This window comes from Primulina tabacum, chromosome 14, assembly GCF_025594145.1.
Source record: "Primulina tabacum isolate GXHZ01 chromosome 14, ASM2559414v2, whole genome shotgun sequence".
NCBI classification, from domain to species: Eukaryota; Viridiplantae; Streptophyta; class Magnoliopsida; order Lamiales; family Gesneriaceae; genus Primulina; species Primulina tabacum.
In genome coordinates, this window is record NC_134563.1 from 7,672,160 (window position 1) to 7,695,186 (window position 23,027).

Genomic DNA, 23,027 nt, shown 5'->3' on the forward strand with positions numbered 1-23,027 from the left:
ATATGAGCATTTGAGATTCTAAATGCAATCATTATTCATATGAGTATCACATAAAAAGACGCTGATGATCAAGCGCAAACAATCTTTAGCCACATTAATAGCTTGAATGAATCTTCCACTTTTTACACAACTAAATAACTGGGAAATGCTGTCTTACTCACCAACCGAATTCAACATCAAATATATATATCAGTTACAACCAATCACCACATTCTTGATACGCTCCACATACAAATTTTCAACTTTTCACTTTTGAATTTTGATCTTAGCTGGACCTGATATGGTGAACGAATGGACTGATTTCATGGGGCCTTTTTTTCAATTTTTCATCTCGTTATACTTTATATATATTGATATTTGAAATTTTGAATACATTAAGAAATATTTGGGTTTTTCTATGCACTCTCAAGCAAAGTTTCATAGCAAGAGATTTCATGATTTGAAACTTTCTCATGTATATATTACAAAAGCAAAAACAAAAGGGAAGTCTCAAATCTTGAATCCCCGCCTCAGAAAGAGTGAATATATCATTAATTCGAAGTTAATATATGATTGATTCTCTTTTTCTGATTTGTTCCGATTTTTATACTTGTCCTTAATCTGCCATGCTTCCCACCATTACTCCACCCCGATAAAAAAACTAGACTCGTTTGGTAAATCGTACCAACAACTTATTGCCAGCTAGATTAATTCATCAACTCCTAACTTTGATTTCGAAGAGGACCGATAATTTCTTAAAATTTTACGAGTCATTTTTTTAATAATAAAATTCATGTTTTGGCCGCACTAATTCTTCACAAACTGGATTTTTTCTTTCGCTTTCATAGATGCATACGTGGGGGCTATCTAGTACTATATATAATAATTTTTTTTAAAATTTTTGGGCCCCAGAAAAGGGATGGGCCTGAGTCATTGGACTCATTTGCCTCCAAATAAGCACGGCCCTGGAGACGGGTCAAGCCTATCGATATTCACAATAAAAAGTAATACTCTTAGCATAGAGAGTAATATTTTTTTCATAGATGACCCAATAAGAGAGCTGTATTACAAAATACGACCTGTGATACCGTCTCACACAAATTTTTGCTACATCAAAGAACTCTTAGGCCAAACTTTAACAAATCATATAATAGAAACGACTGAAATAAATAAATAAATAAATAATTAAAATCTATCTTTATTTATGAACATCGAACTAATCAAGTGGATCGATCGGCTTGAACATAAACAAAATTGAACACATAAATCCAAATTCGTATATATCCCCATCGCATGCCTTATCGTACGGTCATCCCTCTCAAGAACTGTGAACCCCATAATCCACCAGACAACCAACATCCACACCCATCGCCCAATGACAACTCGACAGCACATCCTTAAAAAACCACCTGGTTTCCCCTCCCCGAAACAAGAAGCGGTTTCCAGTTTCACATCCCATCAATCCACAACTGTACTTGCTTTACGAGACAACATTGTTGAATTACCCCATCTATGAACAAACCCCTCATTCTTTTTTAACTAAAGGGAAACAAAAAATATTGAGAAAGAAGTAATGAAAACCGAGCTGTTTCTTTTTTCTTTTTTACCGCGATTGATACATCTTAATCTCATTCTTCATCTGTCGAGGTGAAAAAATACACGTTACATTTCAGGGTTTCCTTTTGTAGGCCTTGTTTCTCCTAAATTATTGGGTTTGCTTCGTTTCATGAAAGAGAGAAAATTTGGGGAAAAAAATAACCAATGGGGAGAGGAAAGGTACAGCTGAAGAGAATCGAGAACAAGATCAACAGACAGGTTACATTCTCAAAGAGGAGAGGGGGTTTGCTGAAGAAAGCTCATGAGATCTCTGTTCTGTGTGACGCAGAAGTTGCTTTGATTGTTTTTTCCCATAAGGGAAAGCTTGTTGAGTATGCCACCGATTCTTGGTAAGTGTTCTACATACCCTTTTGATCACTTAACTTTTCTCTGAACTGATTTTGTGAAATTGATCTTATTTTGGACATGGGATCTGTGGGTTTTTGTGGAAATGATCAGCTTTAAAACTAGGGCTTCTTTTTTCTTCTTCTTTTATTATTTTTGTTTTGTCTGCTTTCAATGAGTTTATAGGCTTCTTCCAACTCAAATTTTAAGATTCGGGTAAGGTCCTCAACAAATCATCACAAATATGTATTTTCATAAAATTAGACTCCGACTTCCGAGTCTTCATTCTTTCCAAAAACACAGTCATTTCTTGTTTTATTCTCTACTTTTGGCCAAGAAAAGACCTAGATTTTCTTTTACATAGCATAGAGGTACTCGTTTGTGTAAATATTATGCAAGTTTAGGTGAATAATCTCAGCCAGTTTGGTTTCTATACAATCTTTCTTCCACTTCTTTTCAATTATTACACAGTAAAAAGCAAAATTTTAATTTCAGAAAAGCTTTCCCGACAGATAGCTTAATGAGCTCTTGACAGATCATCTTATCCCGCTGACGTTTTATCCAGTGTATATGTACATAATCTATCCTGTAACGCCCTCGGTTTCTGCTAACAGCTGACACCATTCGTATATATACATAATATATATATATATATTAAAAAATAGATTATTTAGTAATTGACACGAGTTTTCAAGATTGTTTTTATAATTTTTGGATCTTGGGACTTTCCAATAATATTGATATATCATTGATTGAAAGAGAAGCTAATTTGCAGTGAAAAAATATTAATAATTATAGCTTTGTTATTGAAAGACCGTGAAGTAGATGTTTGTTCGAATGATTATAGAAGGGATTATTCCATCCTACCCCTGCAGGCAATGTCTGCAGGGTACATCCAAGGGCCAGAATTTTTTTTGGCCCAAATTTTTTTTTTTAATTTTTTTTTCCCATGAAATGGAAGTCCAATATTAGTTTTTTAATTGTTATATCACGCTGTGGTTGGGAAAATTCGAATGGTTGGTTGGCCTTTATAGATTTTGTATTCTTATCGATAAAATGTGGTCTTACTACAATAAATTATTTTTTTGCATATTAGTTTGATCTTTACTGAAGTTCTAATGTTCGAAAATGTGTATGTATTTCGACAAAAATCAAATAAATATAAAAAAACAAATTTATATTATTAAGATCGAATTTTGACTACTCGGGTGACCAAAATAATGTCTAATTTAATTTATTTTTGTCTTTTTTTAAGTTAAAAAAAATTCCATATGGTTGGATTAAGTAAGGGTACATGGCATGACATTAGAAAACTACTTTCACTCCATCTCTTATGGGAAAAAATTAATAATAAATAAAGTATGGATGTGATGTTTGGTTTGGATTTCCATTTGACATTCTATCTCTCAGAAGTTTTAAAATAATTTTTATGAAACTTGTAAAAATGTTTGAATCGTGATTTTGTCACTGAAATGTGCCTCTAGTTTAGCTTTTAGTACAAATGAGATATATTTTAAAATTGAAATTTACTTTCAGATCGATATATGTTTTGAGAAGAGAGAGATTTAACTTTTTATTTTTTTTGGAAGGAGAGACATTTACTTTTGAAAGTATACAAACTGAAGTTGATTTTGAAGATAATAAATGTCCTATATTCAGCTTTTGAGCAGTGAATCTCCACTGAAAAATCAAACAAAGAATCCAAATAAATTTGAAGGAAAAATACACATCGGATTCAAACCCTTTTTTCACAGTGGATGGATATATCGTGCGTTATCAACTTTGTTGGCTTCATCAGACAAATTATTAAACACATATAATGATTATTTGACAAATTTAATTAACTAAGGAATAATAAATGCCTTCCATTAAAGAGAAATAAAAAGTCAGGACAGCCTTCTGTTAATTTTAATAATATAACAAATTGTCTTAAAACCACATAAATGCCAAATATAACATTTTTGTAAAGCTTATCCAACTGCTTCTGACTTGTGGCTACACAGTTTTTGTGACAAGGATTTATGCATTGCTGGTTCGTGGGATGTGATGATAAATGATGTGTAATATAGTAATGATAAATGATGTGTACGTGTAACTTATCATTTCTAAAACTTGAAAAATACATGGATGAAACAAAGATGTGTAAACATTTACGCAGCGTTTGGTTTGGGTGATTAGGTGGGTTTATTTTTTTTAACCCACCTAATCACATGTTTGGTACGTTTTTTATTTAACCAAGTCAATTCTTCCTATGAATGATTATGTTATATTAGGTGTGATAAAATAATCACTCCTCACCCCCTATGATTATTTATTCCACTCTTAATCCATCGTATTTTTCCAATTTTACCCTTCTCCTAAATCCAAACTCACAACCACTTCCCTCCACCGACCGCCGGACGACCACCCCCGCCCGCCGCTGACCGTTGCCGCCAGTCGACGACCGTTGCCGACCGTCGACGTCGACCACCGCTGCTGCCGCCGACTACCGCCTGACCGGCCGCCTCCTCCTCCTGTCGGCTGATAGCTGGACCGCCGTCGTTGTCGCCGCCGACCCGCCGTTGCTTCCGGCCGGCCGACCACCGTCGACGACCGCCACCGCCGCCGTCGACCACCGCCACAAAACTAGAAGGGCAATTTTGTCAATTCATCAAAAGATTATTATTTATCATATTCTTAACAATCATACCAAACTTAATATTATTTTATCATTATCTACTTCAATCATTCTTTTTATCATTTCTCTCTTAATCATTTCATTATTTTATCCTCCAAACCAAATGTAGTCTTAATGTCTTACCTTTAGCACAAAACAATGATAACAAATAATGAGTTTCCAACTCATGAAACAAAAGTACATAGGGTGTCATAGTCATACAACAATATCAGAAAGCAGTTGAAAATTTATGTGATTTAATATTTTCGAGAACTAAAAGATCAGAGCTTATCACATTTTATTAAAATTTATTGTAAAGTCTGCGCTAATCCTTACGAATCCACCCACAAACACACTATAGTTTCACTTGATTTATTTCTTCATTTGACTTGATCGCATCATATCAGAAATTTTACTCTCCTCTGTTGGGGAAGAAGTATATATGAGGCAGAAAACGTAGAAAATGAAATGAGGAAAATTGCACCCTGGAATTCATGCTAATATCAATTATTTCTCAAATGACAATCCGATATACATATGTTATTTATAGAAAAAGACCATAAAGCAAATAAAAACAAATATTTTAACCACTAAGCACCAATCCCATGATCCTACCACGAAGCCCACTAATTTTTTTTTTTAACCAAACTGACTAAAAAATGACACATAAATTCAACAAACTTTGACCCGTTCTTCAATATTCTCCAAACACCACGTAGAGATCTAAAGTAGACAAACTTATCTTTTGGCAAAGACTTTGTCAACATATCTGTTGGTTGCTCCTGAGTGTTAAATACTTCAACATTATCTCCTCATTTGCAATCAAATCACGAATAAAATGGAAACAAATATCGACATACTTCGTTCGAGAATGAAATTCCGGATATTTTGTCGTAAAGATTGTTTCTTTGTTGTCAAAAAAAATCTCAGTTGGTCCGTTATGTTCTTGTTGAAGTTCAACTAACATTCTTCTCAACCAATTGACTTGACATGCTACTGTAGTGCGGGGTCCATCAAATTTTTTAAAATCAACGGCCCAGATCTTGTGGGGCACTGCCCCCATAGGTAGCATCGACAGAACCGTCAGTCTCCGAGGAAGATAATGCTACCGTGACTTGCTTCTTTGAGCTCGGAGTAATTGCTCCAGTTCCAAGAATAAAATTACTTGCTGAAACACTTCCTCAATCATCCAATGAACTTTCTCAGTCACTGTAAGTGACCCGCATAATTAGAATTTGGGAACTTTTGATTACCAAATTCCATAATCCATGGTTCCAGCGATGCTACGTAAGACCCGCTTTGATGCTCCAAAACGAGTCTTTGAAGGATGATGCATAAACCTGGAAATCATAATATAACAGAAAATGCAATATCAGGTCGAGTGCATGTTATATAAATCAAACCTCCAACTGGGCTGCTAAACCTTTTTGCATAATCTATCTCTATCCCTTCTTTATGCTCAATTTTTCATTGATATTAATTGGTGTGACAATAGGTTTACAATTCATCATGCCAAATTTTATAAGATCATCATAATATTTTTGTTCAGAAATAAAAATCCCATTTTCTGTTTGTTGAACTTCAAGTCCAAAAAAATGATGTAGTAAACCCATGTCCGATGTTTCAAACTCATTTATCACAAGTGCTTTAAATTCATCCACAAGAGAGTTTGAGAAGCTTGTGTAAATGATATCATCAGCGTAAAGGCAAACAATGATAAAATCATTTTTACCTTCGTTCTTCACATACCAAATGAGCTCATTTTCATTTCTTGTAAAACCCCTTTTTTGGAAATGTGCACTAATTTTTCTATACCATGCCATATGAGCCTGCTTGAATCCATAAAACGCCTTTCTCAACCGATACACTTTGGTTTCTTTGCCTTCAACAATGAAACTTCTAGTTGTATTACACAAACCTTATCTTGCAAATTTCCATTTAAAAATGCAAACTTAATATCAAAATGATACACATGTCATTGTAATTGAGCATCTAATGCCAATTGCCAAGATGATTCTCACCGTTCTAAAACAAGCTACCAGAGAAAATGTTTCTTTGAAATCAATGTCATTTTGTTATGCATATCCTTTTGCCACTAGTTGGGTTTTATGCTTTTGTATGCTACCATCTGCATGAAATTTTGTCTTGAATACCCATTTCAGACCAATTGAACTTTTTCCTTCTGGTAAATCAACCATCTCTCATGTTTCATTCTTTTTAATAGAAAATAGGATCTGAAACAGTAAGAGCAAAGTGACAAGATTCATATATATCATTTAAAGATTTAAACCTTCTTGGTGGTATCTCATCCCAAGAGCTTCGACTTTGCGATGTGCGGGTAGAATTTATTGATGTTGAAGATGATGAAATTTGTGAAGTTATAGAAGCACTAGCTAATGAATTTGTTGAAGTTGGCTCTTGAATTTCATTTGAAGATAATTCGTTGACCCAAGGAACATGTTCCTTCACTTTCTCATTCCAACCCCAACTTGTAATTTCATCCAATAATACATCTCTTCTCACCAAAAACTTTCTATTAAAAGGGTTATATAATCTATATTCTTCAGATTGAGTACAATAACAAATAAAAATACATTTTTCAGATTTTTCATCAAGTTTTTGACAAACTTGAGAATTCACTAAAGCATAAGCTATACAACCAAAAACAAACTTGAGAATTCACCGAAGCATAAGCTATACAACCGAAAACTCTTAAACGACTTATATGGTTTTGTGCCGCACCAAGCTTCAATGGAGTTCAATTCATGACATCTTTTGGGGAAGAGATATTCATTTAATGTATTGGTGTTGCCATGACTTCAGTCCAAAAATCATTTGAAAGCCTTTTTGCCTGCAACAAACTTCTTGCCATATATACAACAATTCGATTTTTCTGTTCGGCAATGCCGTTTTGCTCCGGAAGTGTAAAGAGTGGTCAAAACTGCTTGTGAATACCATTTTCGTCATAAGAAAAATCAAATTATTTGGACAAAATTCTCTACCACTATCCGCGAGAAGAAATTTGATGCAATACTCATCTGTTTCTCAACTTTAGCTTTAAAGTGCTTGAATTTCTCAAATCTTTCTGACCTGTATTACAAAAAATAAACCCGACTCATGCGATTACAATGATCAGTAAAAAGCAAGAAATAACAACTCCTACCAAAAGATTTGGTCTGCATAGGTCAAAATAAATCAGCATGAATTAATTCAAGGCATTTTGATTCTCTCCAAGCCTTTCCAAGAGGAAATGACTTTCTGGTTTGTTTTCCATATATGCACCTTAACATAAATTGATAAAACCAATTTTAGGCAATCCAAGAACCATACATTTATTTCTTAATAATCTCAGACCTTTGACATTGAGATGCTCATTTAATAATGGTATAGGATCAAGTCATTTTGTTCACTGGCAGCAAGAACAATCCATGCGTGAGACTTCAAATGGGAACATTTTGTTCGGCGTCATGTTAATGGTGATCAAAGTATTTCTGGACTTCTTTTCCTAAGAAAATTATATCCCAAATCGGGTACAAACTGAACATAGTGCAAAAACTTTAGTTTACCATGGGTTATTTCAATGCTTATTGTACTTTTCCCTTCAACTTCCACATCTTTGCCATTCGCAACCTGCACCCTCACTTTTCGTGTATCATCAAGTCTTTAAACATAGATTTTGTGCCTATCATATGGTTTGAGCAACTGCCATTTACAAACTACACACCTTTTGAATAGACTGAGCCATAAAAAGCTCATTTTCCTCTTCATTTTCTGCTGCGTAATTCATTTGTTGGTCTTTGTTTGGGCAGTAAGCTTTTACATGACCATATCCCTTGCATTGATAGCATTGAATACCATTTTTGTTGTTTCTTTGCACACTAGTGTACTTATGTTGCCAATCGGATCTATCTCTGCCTCTTCCTCTACCAAGACCTCGACTACTGACCACCACCACTGAATCCTCCTCTTCCATGACCTCTTGTTGAGATTTCAATTTCTCAAAATTTTGAGACTGAGACTTTCACTTGAAATGTTTTTTCTTCATTTTTTTTTCAAATGACCTATTAATTCTTGACTCATGGGCTCGCTAAGACCCCATTAGTTCATCAAATTTAAAAAATTGAAAAATCCTTAGATTCCTATTGCAACGTCAACATGATCAAATTTTGGAGTAAAACTTCTCAGTACCTATTCAACGATGGTCTGATAAGTAATCTCTTCACCATAAGATCACATTTGACTAATTAATGCCATTGCTCTTGACAAAAAAAAACAACAATTCATTTTCCATTGTTCCAAATCAAGGTTTCAAAGTCGCGTCGTAGTGACTGCAGTCGCACCAAGATAACTTTTGAATTTCCTTGAAATTCCTTCTACAGAATTGACAAGCTTGCTTTGATGTGATCGCAGATGCGAATCTTGAGAAGATGCAGTTATGAACAGCCTGCTGAACAATCACCATTAATGTCTTTGAATCTTTCTTCCTGTTCTCCCTCAACCTACTTGTGCAGCATCCATAACAGAATTACCGTTGGCCATGAAATTTTCTCTCAAAGTGTATCTCTCAACTCAGGTGTTTTCACTCTACTTTCTCTCAAACCTGGCTCTGACGCCATAAATGTTGGTGAAGAAGTATATGTGAGGCAGAAAACGAAGGCAATAAAATGAGGAAAAGTGCACACTGGAATTCTCGTGAATATCAATTACTTCTCAAATGACAATCTGATAAACATATGTCATTTATAGAAAAAGAACAATAAGCAAATAAAAACAAATATGTTTTCCACTAAGCCACTAATCCCATGATCACACCACAAAGCCCACTAAATCTTAACCAAATTGACTAAGCAATGACACATAAATTCAATATAGTTTGACTCATTTTTCAATATTCCCCAACAAGATTGACTAGATAAATGCATGTGAGCTCGAAACTGTGCAGTACATATTTGCCACATTGCGTATATTGAAAATTATCTTATGGACGTTTATTCTAGGTAGTACTGAGTTCAAGTTGGTATGAAAATTAATTACTCTTTAATTTCATTTTCATATGTGGCTTCAAGGGCAGCAGTTGTTATGCATGCCATGTCCCCTATTCTGTGGCATGCATGACAACGTATGGATTCAAATAGTCGTCCAAGAATCTTGCTTTAGTCATGCATGCCACAGAATAGGGAACATGACATGTACTTAGTTCGGTCAGCACCTTGTGCCTCACGAGAAATCTGATGGATTTTGAACATACAAAAAACAGATATCTGATTGATTTGTTATATAGTGTTTTTGTTACCGATAACTAAATTATAAATTTACTTCGAAAATATAAATATAATATTTGATACTCGAATTTAGAGATATTAGAAATCTCATACCAATTGAACAAAGAAATCATCATTGATTCAAACTCAGTCAACAGACGAGTACAACAATTGAGAGAAAAGAAAATATCCTAACTCAAAAGAAGAAGCCACGGTAACTACCAAGCTCCTATTTATATGTGCAAGTGTTGTTTTGTACATACTAAAAACGTGTTTCTTTCCTCTAACACTTTTAATACTCCCCCTCAAGATGGAGTGTGAATGTTGTGAACACTCATCTTGGTAAGCAGCATGCAAAATCGAGATGGCAATAGGGACTTGGTGAACAAATCTGCAAGCTGAAGATGGGAGGAGACATGCAAGACTTTGATGAGACCACGCTGCAACTTCTCTCTAACAATATGACAATCAATCTCTATGTGCTTCGTACGCTCATGAAACACTGGATTAGAAGCAATGTGTATGGCTGATTGGTTATCACAGAACAACACCGCAGGTTCATTGTACGGGATGCATAAATCTTTAAGTAATGCAAGCATCCAAATGACCTCACATGTAGCACTAGCCATTGATCTGTACTCTGCTTCAGCAGATGACCTAGAAACCGTGTGTTGTTTCTTAGATTTCCATGAAACCAAAGACTCTCCAATGAGAACACAAAAGCCAGAAACAGAACGACGCGTATCTGGACATGTTGCCCAATCTGAATCCGAAAAAAAACTGAGTTTTAGATGTGATGAAGAGTTAAAGAACAAACCCTGTCCAACAGTGCCCTTCACATACTTAAGGACAGAATACACGGCTTGTAAACGTGGTTCTCTTGGGCAGGCAACAAATTGGCTCAATCTGTTCACCGAATAAGCTAGATCTGGCCTAGTGATGGTGAGATACAATAGCCTTCCTACCAATCTTCGATACAACGAAGGGTCAGTCAACAATTCACCATCTTCACTACTCAACTTTAGGTTAGCATCCAAAGGAGTTGAGCGTGGTTTGCAACGTAGCAATCCTGTTTCTGTAAGAAGTTGCAGAGCATAATGACGTTGGCATATTGATATCCCAGTCGAAGACCTTGCAACTTCAATACCAAGAAAGTACTTAAAGTCTCCAAGGTCTTTTAGCTTGAAACAGCTGTCCAAAAACACTTTCAAATCCATGGCCTCCTTTTCGTCATTGGTGGCCAACACAATATCATCTACATATACTAACAATGCCAAGAATATATGACCACGAGTGCGAACAAACAAGGAACTATCAGCGTGTGACTGAACAAACCCAATCTGAATTAATGTTGAGGAAAATTTGGCAAACCACTGCCTTGAAGCTTGTTTAAGGCCATAGATAGACTTGTGTAGTTTACACACTGCATTGCTAGGAAGAGTCTCCCCCTTTCGGTGATAACCAGGAGGCAGAGACATATAAACTTCCTCAGAAAGGTCGCCATGTAAAAAAGCATTATTAACATCAAGTTGAGTTAAAAACCAGCCCCGAAGTGAAGCCAATCTTTGTAACCACTTGGATATCCCAGAAATACAGATTTGATGGCACGAGGGAAGAATTTTGTGCGATGACTCAATAGAGTAGAGCCATAGCACAAGCAACCAAAAACTCTCAAATGACTATACAAAGGTTTCTTATGAAAAATAAGTTCAAAGGGAGTTTTATTTGAAAGTAAAGAGGACGGTGTGCGATTGATGAGGTAAACTGACGTAAGCACACAGTCGCTCCAATAGGGCAATGGAATGTTGGATTGAAACATCAAAGATCTTGCCACATTCAAGATGTGTTGATGTTTTCTTTCCACAACAGAATTTTGTTGTGGCCGTTCAACACAAGAATGGTAAGGAATGATTCCCTCGGATTTATAAAAGTCAGAAAAATTAAGTTCAGGAGCATTGTCTGATCGAACAGACCGAATCTTATGTCCAAATTGAGTCTGCACCATCTTGCAGAAGGTCGGAAAGACAGTCAAAACATCTGATTTAGACTTTAACAAATAGAGCCATGTAAACCGAGTGTGATCATCAACTATGGTAAAGAAATACTTGTATCCTTCAATGCTCAAAGGGGAAAAAGGACCCCAAACATCAATGTGGAGTAACTGAAAAGGAGCATTACACAGTGTATTTTGTGAAATAAAAGGTACTCGTTTTTGTTTGGATAGAGGACAAATTGAGCAATGCATTACATCATCGTGTCCTGAAGAACAAATTCCAAAATCATTATTCAAAAAAGACAGCTTAGGAAAAGAAGGATGACCCATTCTATAATGCCACAATTTCAGTTTGGAAAATGAAACATTACAAACTGTTGGAGAAGGCGGGCAGGAATGACGCAGAACATATAAGTTTCCCATTCTGCTACCCATCCCAATCATTTTCTTGGTGGTAAGTTCCTGAATAAAACATGAATCAGAAAAGAAACAAACTGAACAAGGAATCTTACTAGTTAGTGAGCTGATAGAAAGCAGATTGAAAGTAAATTGGGGTACGAACAACACATCATCCAAACATAAATCAGGAGACACCTGCACAGAGCCAACATGTGTAGCCCAAACCACAGAGTTATCAGGTAGAGTAACCTGTGAAGAGCATAACTTGCTGGAAGATAAAAGGTCCAAGGAGCAACAAATGTGATGAGTTGCCCCTATGTCTAATATCCAACTTGAATTAAGAGAAGGATTAGGACCAAAAGATAAGGAGGATAAGGAATATGTACCACTAAAGCAAGAAGCAGAAGGTTCAAGCTGTTGCGTGGCCAGTGTGTTGGAATGACCAAGCTGAAGCTGTGAACTCAAGAAGGTAATGAGTTGTCTACATTGATCAGAACTTAGATAACCTGCTGCTGAGTTTGCTGAGTTGATTGAGGGAGCAGGGGAGGTGGCTGTCTGATTGAAGTGTATCTGTCGACCACTATTCCATTGTTGTTGTTTATACCTCGGATGCCCAACCGGATATCCATGAACTTTGTAACATTTGTCAATGGTATGGCCTTTAAGATGACAGTGGGAACAAGTCGGTTTATCACCAGTACTCTCCTTAGTGTACTGATTCTCTTTGCCAGATTGATTCCCTTTCGCATTCTCTTTACTGTATTGATTCCCCTTTGCCACAGCCACCACAAAGGGTTGTTGAGGGAAAGAATCCTGATCAGTAGATAGGTTCACAGAAGAGCTTACAATGTCTTTATGTATGGACCGCTGCCTTTCTTCTTGAACCACCAACGAGAAGATTTTAGAAATCACAGGGATTGGATCCATCAACAATATTTGAGCACGGATCTGTGTATAAGATTCGTTCAGTCCCATCAAAAACTGCATCACACACTCTTGGTTCTGATAATTGACCCAATCTATCATTGATCCGCAATTACACACAGATACAGGTTGAAAGTCCTTCAATTCATCCCAGAGAGTCCGCAATTTGGTGTAATATGCATTAACATCCATGGATCCTTGATGTAAAGCGGTCAGCAGCTTCTTGATTTGGAAAATTCTCGGAGCATTACTCTGATGAAACCGATCTCTTAAATCAATCCAAATTTCAGAAGCCGTAGATATATACATCAAGCTATCTGCTATTTCGCGACTGACAGAGTTCAGAATCCACGAAATTACCATGCTATTACAGCGATTCCAAGCTCCATATAGCAAATCATCCAGTGTAGGGCGCAAACAAGTGTTATCAACAAAGATGAGCTTATTTTTAGCTGTTAACGCCATCAACATAGCTCGACTCCAAGTATTGTAATTAGTACCTGTGAGTGGATGCGAAACTAACATCAATCCGGGATGATCTCCATTCTGAAGGTAAAACGGACTGGCTGAATCTTCAGAAACCGCTCGGCCACTTGAATTATTCACAGCTTGAGAAGAAGTCGAAGCTTGATTTCCCTTGGCCATGGAAGATCGGAACGGAAGCTCAGTGAATTATTTGCTCTGATACCATATTAGAAATCTCATACCAATTGAACAAAGAAATCATCATTGATTCAAACTCAGTCAACAGACGAGTACAACAATTGAGAGAAAAGAAAATATCCTTACTCAAAAGAAGAAGCCACGGTAACTACCAAGCTCCTATTTATATGTGCAAGTGTTGTTTTGTACATACTAAAAACGTGTTTCTTTCCTCTAACACTTTTAATAAGAGACAACTGAATTTAACTCGTGTAATTAGCTGATTAGTTTCTTGGATTGCAGCATGGACAGGATCCTGGAGAGGTACGAAAGATACTCATTTGCGGAAAGACAACTAACTCCAAATGAGCCTCAGTCACCTGTAAGCCCTGAATTTATATACATATATATATATATATATATATATATTATGTATATTTATATGAGCATGAAAAATATGTATTCATTTAATTTATTTATTCTTAGAATGAACATAGACGTGGAAGGATAGCTGTTCTATTTTTTTTTTTCCATATATTTCCTTTTAAAATATTATGATTTTTATTACTAAATCACCCTAGGAATTTTTTGTATAACCTCTTTTAAAAAGTATCAATCTATACTTATTTTTTGAATACGAGTCCTTCACTAAAACAATTAAAGCACAATTAAACAACCAGAAACAGGAAAATGATTTAAACAAATGAAAAACAAAATATTAAAATATATTACCTTTCGTATATTAAAAATATCGCTAATGCACGTAATCCATGGTATATAATGGTTTTCTGGAATTACTTTTGAAATGCTCAGGCAAATTGGAGCCTCGAATACAGCAAACTGAAGGCTAGGATCGAGCTCTTGGAAACAAATCACAGGTAAAATTCCCTTATATTAGTTGAAGGGATTACGAAGAAAAAATGCAAGAGGATATATATATATATATATATATATATATATATATATATATAAATGCATGCATGACATACTTATTTTACTTTATTTATTTTTGGTTCATGCTTCTTGGTCGAATATTTGTGTTAATTAATTTATTGAGCCAGACATTATGTTGGAGAAGATCTTGATTCAATGAGCCAGAAAGATCTTCAGAATCTGGAGCAACAGCTTGATACTTCCCTTAAGAGCATTCGAAACAGAAAAGTAATTATCTATCCATTTAATCATATTTCGATTAGTTTTTACGTTTTCGATCTCTCTATTTTTGTACAAACAATCTCTAAGCCTGAGTCGTGATTGCGCACATGTGCGTATTCTTTTTTCTAACAGAACCAGCTCTTGTATGATTCTATTTCTGAGCTGCAACGGAAGGTTAGGTCTTTTAATTAACCTAAAAGTTTTATTTCTTTTTTTACTAAAATTTTCTCTGTGTGTGTGTCACTACAATTCATGTTGTCACTTGTGAAGAATATTTTAAGTATATGCAGTATTTTTGGTCCACATAAATTTGATAATCTTGAATTTAAAAATTAATATATTTTTGGACAGGAGAAGGAAATACGAGAACAAAACAGCATCCTGACAAAAAAGGTGATTACTTATAAATGCATTATATTGTCAGAAATTTTCAGATTTATATTTTGATTTTGACATTGTAAGTCCGAACATGAAACATATTTAGAAACTGACTTTCTATTTCACTCTACATTTTCTAAAATTTTTCAACTCCCAAATCTCCGGAAGAGAAATTACTTGCACATTTCTTCTCTTCTTTCATAGATAAATCAAAATTCAAATGGCAGCCCAAACTCCCGCATTTCTCTTGAATGATGTTGCAATCAATTTCGACTCCATATTCACTGTCAAGGATGAAGCAGTTATCAGGAGTATTTCAGAAGATTAAAGCGTCTAGGCTTCGAAATTTCTCGGGGCTGGTTACTCAAGAAATATATTCATCAGAGGTCCTATCTATCTACGAGTCTAGCTCGGTATCTGATGATGGGAAGATTCAGATGAAGATCAACAATCACTCTATGATTGTTGATGAAGAATTTTTCAAGAATCTGTTCCAACTACCAGCTGAAGGACTCTCAAGCTTTTCAAAAGTAGATGCTTCTGATATCGAGGAGATGCAATCTCTACTCTCAGCCAGAGGGCAAATGATCAAAGTTTCATATGCTAAGAGAGAACTGAAGCCAGAATATCAGTTGCTAGTAGATATTGCATCCAAGGGCATCTTGGCCAAGGCTGGTTCTTTTGCCACATTGACATTGAAAAATTTTCAAGTGATGATCGCAATAGTCAAAGGAATCAAGATGAACTGGTCAAATGAATCAAAATGAAATGGTCATCAATTCTGTTCAACATCTTGAAGAACACGGTGCAATCGTCAAAGAAGTCGAAGGGATTTGCGCCATAGCTGAGCAAGCTGATTAGTAATCTAGACTACCTCTGAAATCAACATCAACAATTACTAAATTCAAGATCTACAATGCCACAAATGTTAAATCGAAGAAGGCTGGAGACAAGGAGGCATCTAACAAACCCAAGAAAGCTGCTAAGTCCAAGGTAGCTGCTCCTCCTAAGTCAAAGCAAAAATTGGTTCTGACAACCAGTGATTCCGAAAAGACTCCCCGTACGTAGCTGATCAAGAAGCCACGGTCTCAGAAGACCAAGCCAGTTGATGCTCCAGGAGCTCTACCCGAGCTTAGATTACTTCCATCTGGAGCTAAGGCATCAATCTCTGTAGTGCCCATCCAATCAGTCCAACCAATTGCAGAGTTTGAACCAAGAACCAGGGAAGACTTCACTCAAAAGATAGTAACTGAATCGGGGGGAACTCTGAAGCTAACCGGGATTCCAGCTACTCTCACCGCAGTCGTCCGCCCAACTATTCTCACTCAGGCACTGCCAAAAGGCATGTTAATTAGAGAAATAATGGACACAACTGGTTCTGGATTAGATCTCCCTCACGCCCTAATTGATCCGAAGGGTAAGGGAAAACTGATTGTGGAACGAAGGCCGCACAATTATATTCAGATTCATATTGATCTTATAATAGAACAAATCAATGAATATGCTGAGCTGAAGATGTAACACTTTGATGAATGGGTACAATTTAGAACTGTAATCCTTGCCAAGAATGCTGAAGAAGAAATCAGTTCTCAAGCGCTTCATCTAATTGGAGTCTACATTAATGAAGGTAGTAAAGGCTACATCAGTCACCCAGGCTATGGAAAGAAGGGCCTACTTCTATTTAATGAGAATCAAGAAGCTAACTGAAATAACTGCTGAACTGAATAAAAACTATGATCTAGTTGGACCAACTGTGCATGCCGACATGGCAGTATTTCAGCAACTAGACTATGATCTCGTCACCCTCCAAGTCAAGGTCAAGAATTGGGAGATGGGACAGAAGCTACACATTCCAGTTGACACATGCAGTCCGACTGAGGAGTTTATCACAACTATTGCTGAGTCTGCCATTGAACCATATGATTTGGAATCAGTTCAGGAACAATTTGTCAAAGAAACAACAGAGAGTGCTCTTCCATCAGTTTCTGAAACAGCTCAACCCTCCTCCTTCATAGCTTTAATCATTCTACCAGTTTTTGAACCAGCAACTCAACTGAACATACACAGAAGAAGAGCTATCTTTAGCCAATGTAGATGAGCTGTTGTTATCATTTGCGGATGAAAAACAGCAGGAGCATAAGGAAGACCAAGCTGCTGATGAATATATTGTCGAACCAGTGGCTGAGGAAGTCCATGCACCAGTACTGCAGCTGAGATACAAACTGAAGAAGTTCAATTGGGAACTGAACAGATTACTACTGTTGAAGAAAATCCAATATTCTAGGAACCATCATTTTTACCAGAACAGATCTCCACTAGCTTGGTGGTTCCTGAGACTTTCTTTATTTCAAAAGCTTCTCGCAAACTGATCTCTTCAAAGAAGACAACTGATGCACCAATCTGCTCACAAACTGCTTCTGAGTTTATTTGTACAAGAAGAGGCAGTCAATGAGGTAGCGGAAGATGTTGACCAAGATGCTGGCCCTGGACAGTTAGCAGTGGTGGATTTCACTAAAGGGAAAGCCAAGGCTATTGCTGAAGATCTCTCCCCTGAACTACCACTTGCATATGAGGTGATGCTGGACAGCATATTGTCGAATCTGACAGATCTTGGTTCAAACATCTCTCAAGTAAAGTCAATTCAACTGCTGCACACTTTAAGTCTGGATACTCTCAAGGAACATGCGATGGACTTGAAGAAACTCACTAAAGAGGTGTCTGCCTTATTCTCGACTATTGAAAAAATGAAAAGATATATAGTCATCCACTCCTAAAAAGATCGCTTTCCAGGAACTCCAAAGCTAAGTGTGCTTGACTTGTGGTAATTTTGGGATAAGTGATCCACTGAGAAGTTTCTTAGGGTACATGTGAGTGAGAATATAAGCACGCTGAAAAGACTCGTATTGGTACAGTGTGGACAATCGTTGAATATGAGGAGTTACAAGAACGTCCAAGCATTTGCATGGACGAAGGGGTGGAAAATTAAAGTGAGGAGGAAGAGAGAAGAAGAAAATCCAAGGTTTATTTTTCTGGGGTTGTATTATTTGTGTGTATGTATAATATCAACTATTTGATAACATATATAAATACAATATTTTAATCTTTCCACATTTAACCTTATTAGGATTCTATATATTTTTTATTTAAAATTCTCATATGGTATCTTCTATTCTTAAAATAACTTGACTCTTGATAATACATATATATATATATATATATATATGCCAGTTTAGTGAACACCTTCACTAAAACATATATTTCCTCTCTTTTCACTTAATTTGCAGTTAAGCTAAGTCCCACAAATTTCAATATATGAAATCCACTCATGAACTCCTTTATAAGCAATTTTTTTGGTCTTTATCAAACTAAAGTCGCCAAATTTAACTCATTGAATTCGACTATCTCAAAGGAAATACATGATCTGATATTTGTGTGATTATCAATGGTTCAAGGATGTAGCTAGCTATAGGTTCACAACGTCATGTGATTCAGAGAAACAGTTGTTCTTATCCTAGCTCACCCTAATTAACTCCATTCTATTCATCATTCCCTTGATCGAACGTCAGAACTTAAGTCTTATTGCACCATCATATCGTGCTAAGAGCGTATAGCAGTATTGTCTCATGATCTCCTAGGTATCACTGATAATATTTCTAGTAACCTTAAGTTATGGTTAGCACTACAGTACGATCTCTTCAACTCGTATATCCTAATCGAATGTGCAACCATTGGTATGTCGAGTATTTCAAATGAATTTGATAACTATGTGATGTATCCTTGAGTAATAATAGTGACATATTATTTGCAACTGAAGAAATACATTTCCAAAATGAACATGTCTTATTCTGACCAGAAATTCCTTACACTATGAACATATAAGATCAAATATGAATCCTCGACTACAATGCATTGAATCCCACGTAATTCGAAATTACACCCAACCTCGTCACCTGATGACCCCTCAATGGAGTCGGTAAATAGATCAAAATGCATGTTAGTACGTAGAGCCTCCACGTTGTTCCTAAATAAAAGGACTAATGATGTACAACCAAAATCGCTACTTTTCACTCGATAAGTGATAACCACTTAGAAAAACCAAGGGATGATTGTTCAATGCATCATCAAATGATCTCTCATTTGTATGAATGAGTATCTCCATGCCCTTACCATTAAAACATGGTGTTACATCACGCTTGCTAATCTCAAGCTCGAGCAAACTTTATCTTTATTTTAGGTGGCTGAATCGAGTAGAAACCAAATTAGATTATACAATGTGCTTCCTAATGAGTTTCATGATCTTACGTTGAGAGACATACATCATGATACATATTTCATATTCAAGAACTTTATCTATGCAGCTTACATAAGTATACATATAAAGTAAATGCCATAATTGGATAAAATCATCAAATATTATTAAAATAAAGATTGTTTTTACTAAAGAATCAATAAAGACCAAATCACAAGTTAGCTCGCCGGGCACATACTTTAACAATCTCTCGCTTACCATATAGCCAACTATTCATAGATCTCAAATTCATTGTTTCACAATGCTTATCAAATAATGGTCTTGGCAAAATTTTCGTTAGTGGATCATCAACATTATCTACAGAGAAAATTCTTTCTATTGATATGTCTCTTCTTCCTACAATCTCCCAGATTACATGAAACTTGCCCAGCATATGTTTGGATTGCTGACGAGACATCGTTTCCTTTCCTTGCGCAACGGCACCGATTTTGTCTCAGTAGACCGGGAGTGGATCAAATCCTTGAGAAATGAAACCCAACTCTTGAACGAAATTCCTCATCCAAATAGCCTCATTTGCTGAAACTGATGCATCTATGTATTCGGCCTCAATGGTTGAATCCGTTCTTATGTCTTGATTGGAACTTGTCCAAGAGAAAACACTTCCATTGAGATTCAATACAAATCCAGATGTTGATTCCGAGTCATCCACATCTAATTGGAATCTAGAATCAGTATAACCTTCCAATTTTATTATCCACTCTCGTAAACCATGAACAAATTCTTAGTTATCTTAAATATTTAAGAATATCCTTAACGGATTTCCAATGCAATGTACCAGGATTCGACTGATATCTGCTCAACACTCAGTACAAAGGCAATATATGGTTGAGTAGATACCGTACCATGCATAATACTGGCAATGACAGACACATATTTGATGCATCTCATAGTTTCTATCTCAATCTTAGAGCACATAGATTTAGATAGAGTCACACTATGACACATTGGGAGAAATTCATCTCTTGGAATCCGCTATAGAGAATCTCCTCAGTATATTGTCGATATAAGTGGATTGGTTGAGCCTTATCATCTTTTTTATTATCTATTACTATAGATCTTTATTTCTTATACATAAAATGTTTAACTCATGTCATTCATAGAGAATTTACTCGCTAACCATACTTTAGTTAATTACAACATCCTACATCATTCCCAATAAGTAGTATGACATCAACATAAAATATTAGGAATGTAACTGCACTCTCAATAACTTTCATGTATACACAAGGTTAATTAAGATTCTTAACAAAATCAAACTATTTCATAGTGTTATTGAATATAAGGTTCCAATTTCTTGATTCATGTTTGAGTCCATAAATGAATCTATGAAGTTTGCATAGTTTTTGTTCACTTCATATGATGTGAATCCTTTAGGTTTAAACATGTAAATCTCTTCCTTAATTTCACAATTAAAAATGTCGTCTTCACATTCATCTACCATATTTCATAGTCATATCATATTTCTATGGCTAAGGATATCCTAATTAACTTGAACATCCTCAATACTTTGTCCTTGGGTATATCTTTATGCTATCAATCTTGCATTGACGAACATCATCTTCCTATCCACGCCAAGCTTTCTTTTCTAAATCCATTTACATCCTATAGGAACAATCCCCTTAGGTGGATCTACTAAGGACCATACTTGGTTCATATACATGAAGTCCATATTGTATTGCATGGATTCTAGACATTTGGATGAAACAACATATGATAATAGTTCTTTGAAGTTTCTTGGATCGCATATAGGAATAAGCTAATTTTGGCCCTCTTCAAGAAGCACACTCATCCTCTTAGGTGACCTTGAGACCCTTTCGGATATCCTAGGAGCTTTTAGCTCTTCAACTAGCTCTTGGGGTGTGGGTTCTATTATTTTAGGAGTAAGCGTTTCTCATATCTCCTCGAGTTCCATCATCCCACTTTTTATATCTAACAGAAATTATTTTTTTAAGAATATGGTATTATAAGAAACAAACACATTTGTTTGATTGGGATTGTGGAAATAATATCCAACATGATTCTTTAGATATCTCACAAAGTATCACAAATTGGCTCTATTATTCAATTTGTCTTGCACTGCCTGCTTACATAAGCAGGACATCTCCATATGCTTAAACCGTCCATATCTCATATGCAGGTTTATCAATTGCCTTTTTATGGGCTTGGTTCAACAACATTGCCACAGTCTCAACCGCAAATCCCCAAAAAATGGCGGTAATTCAGTTAATCTCATCATAGAGAGAAGCGTGTCAATCAATGTCCAATTACGACGTTTTGACATACCATTCAACTGGGGTGTGGTAGGTAGAGTCCACTGTGTGGAAATCTCATTCTTCTTAAGGTAGTCTTGAAATTCAGTTCTTAAGTATTCTCCACCTCGATTAGATTGAAGCTTTTTAATACTCTTTCCTAATTGCTTCTCTACTTCAACTTTGAATTATTTTAACTTTTCAAATGCTTCAAACTTGTATTTCATAAAGTACATATACCTATACCTCAAGAAGTCCTCAATAAAGGTAATGAAGTAAGAATGCCCATGTTTTGCACCAACACTCAGTGAACCACACACATCAGTATGGATCAAATCTAATCGATAGTGTTCACGTTCCACTTTGTCGAGGAAAGAGGCTTTGGTCATCTTTTCTTTCAGACAAGGTTCACATGTATTAAGAGAGTTTATGTATGAGTCAAACATGTTATCTCCCACTAGTTTGTGCAATCTTTTTTGAGAAATATGTCATAGCTTAGCATACCACAAGTGTGCTTGATTTAGAATATCTTATTTTTTTATTTATTGTTAAAATCGTTTGGACATTAAATTATCATTTCCAAAACATTGATGGCACATATACTTCCTTATGTTTGTACTTCTTTAAGTGAAATAAATATGTTTCGACTTATCGGGCTTTGTGGATCTTTTAAGCAGTTTAGAGATCACGCTTCTTATTGCACTTGTTTTTCTTTAAAGGTGCATAACTATTCTTTCCCTTATTTTGAAATGTCATTTTCATTCCAAACAAAGAAACTGTCAAACAAGGAATGAGTGATAAAAAGACGACATCGTCATGGAACTCATTGAGAATCATCGATTTCGGGCCCATTACCATCTTTATAAGCCCAATCATGTGTACATGATGCTCATGAGCTGATGTCATATCTTGCACGCATGTAATCATGAGCTTCTTGAAATTAGTGTGCATAACAATACGAGTTTCAGAATCGTACAACTCTTGAGTGTGCATTCGAATGTTAGCAACATTCATTATTTTCTCAAATTATCTCTACAGTTCATTTGACATAGAAACGAACATATTACACTTTAGCTTGCATACTATGGTCTCACCATCATGCATGCTTTGTCAATTCAGCAAGACTGATATTAGTGCGTAT

General features: G+C 35.8%; 1 protein-coding gene across 1 annotated transcript in view; it reads left to right on the forward strand.

The window, feature by feature from the left end:
- Nucleotides 1-1,529: 1,529 nt before the first annotated feature.
- LOC142524668 (agamous-like MADS-box protein AP1) overlaps nt 1,530-23,027 on the forward strand; it is a 35,474-nt gene continuing 13,976 nt past the window's right edge. The window contains exons 1-6 of the mRNA XM_075628723.1: nt 1,530-1,925; nt 14,099-14,177; nt 14,609-14,673; nt 14,857-14,956; nt 15,083-15,124; nt 15,302-15,343. Coding sequence (XP_075484838.1) covers nt 1,741-1,925; nt 14,099-14,177; nt 14,609-14,673; nt 14,857-14,956; nt 15,083-15,124; nt 15,302-15,343 — 513 coding nt within the window. The 5' untranslated portion in view covers nt 1,530-1,740. The remainder of the gene's footprint in view (nt 1,926-14,098; nt 14,178-14,608; nt 14,674-14,856; nt 14,957-15,082; nt 15,125-15,301; nt 15,344-23,027) is intronic.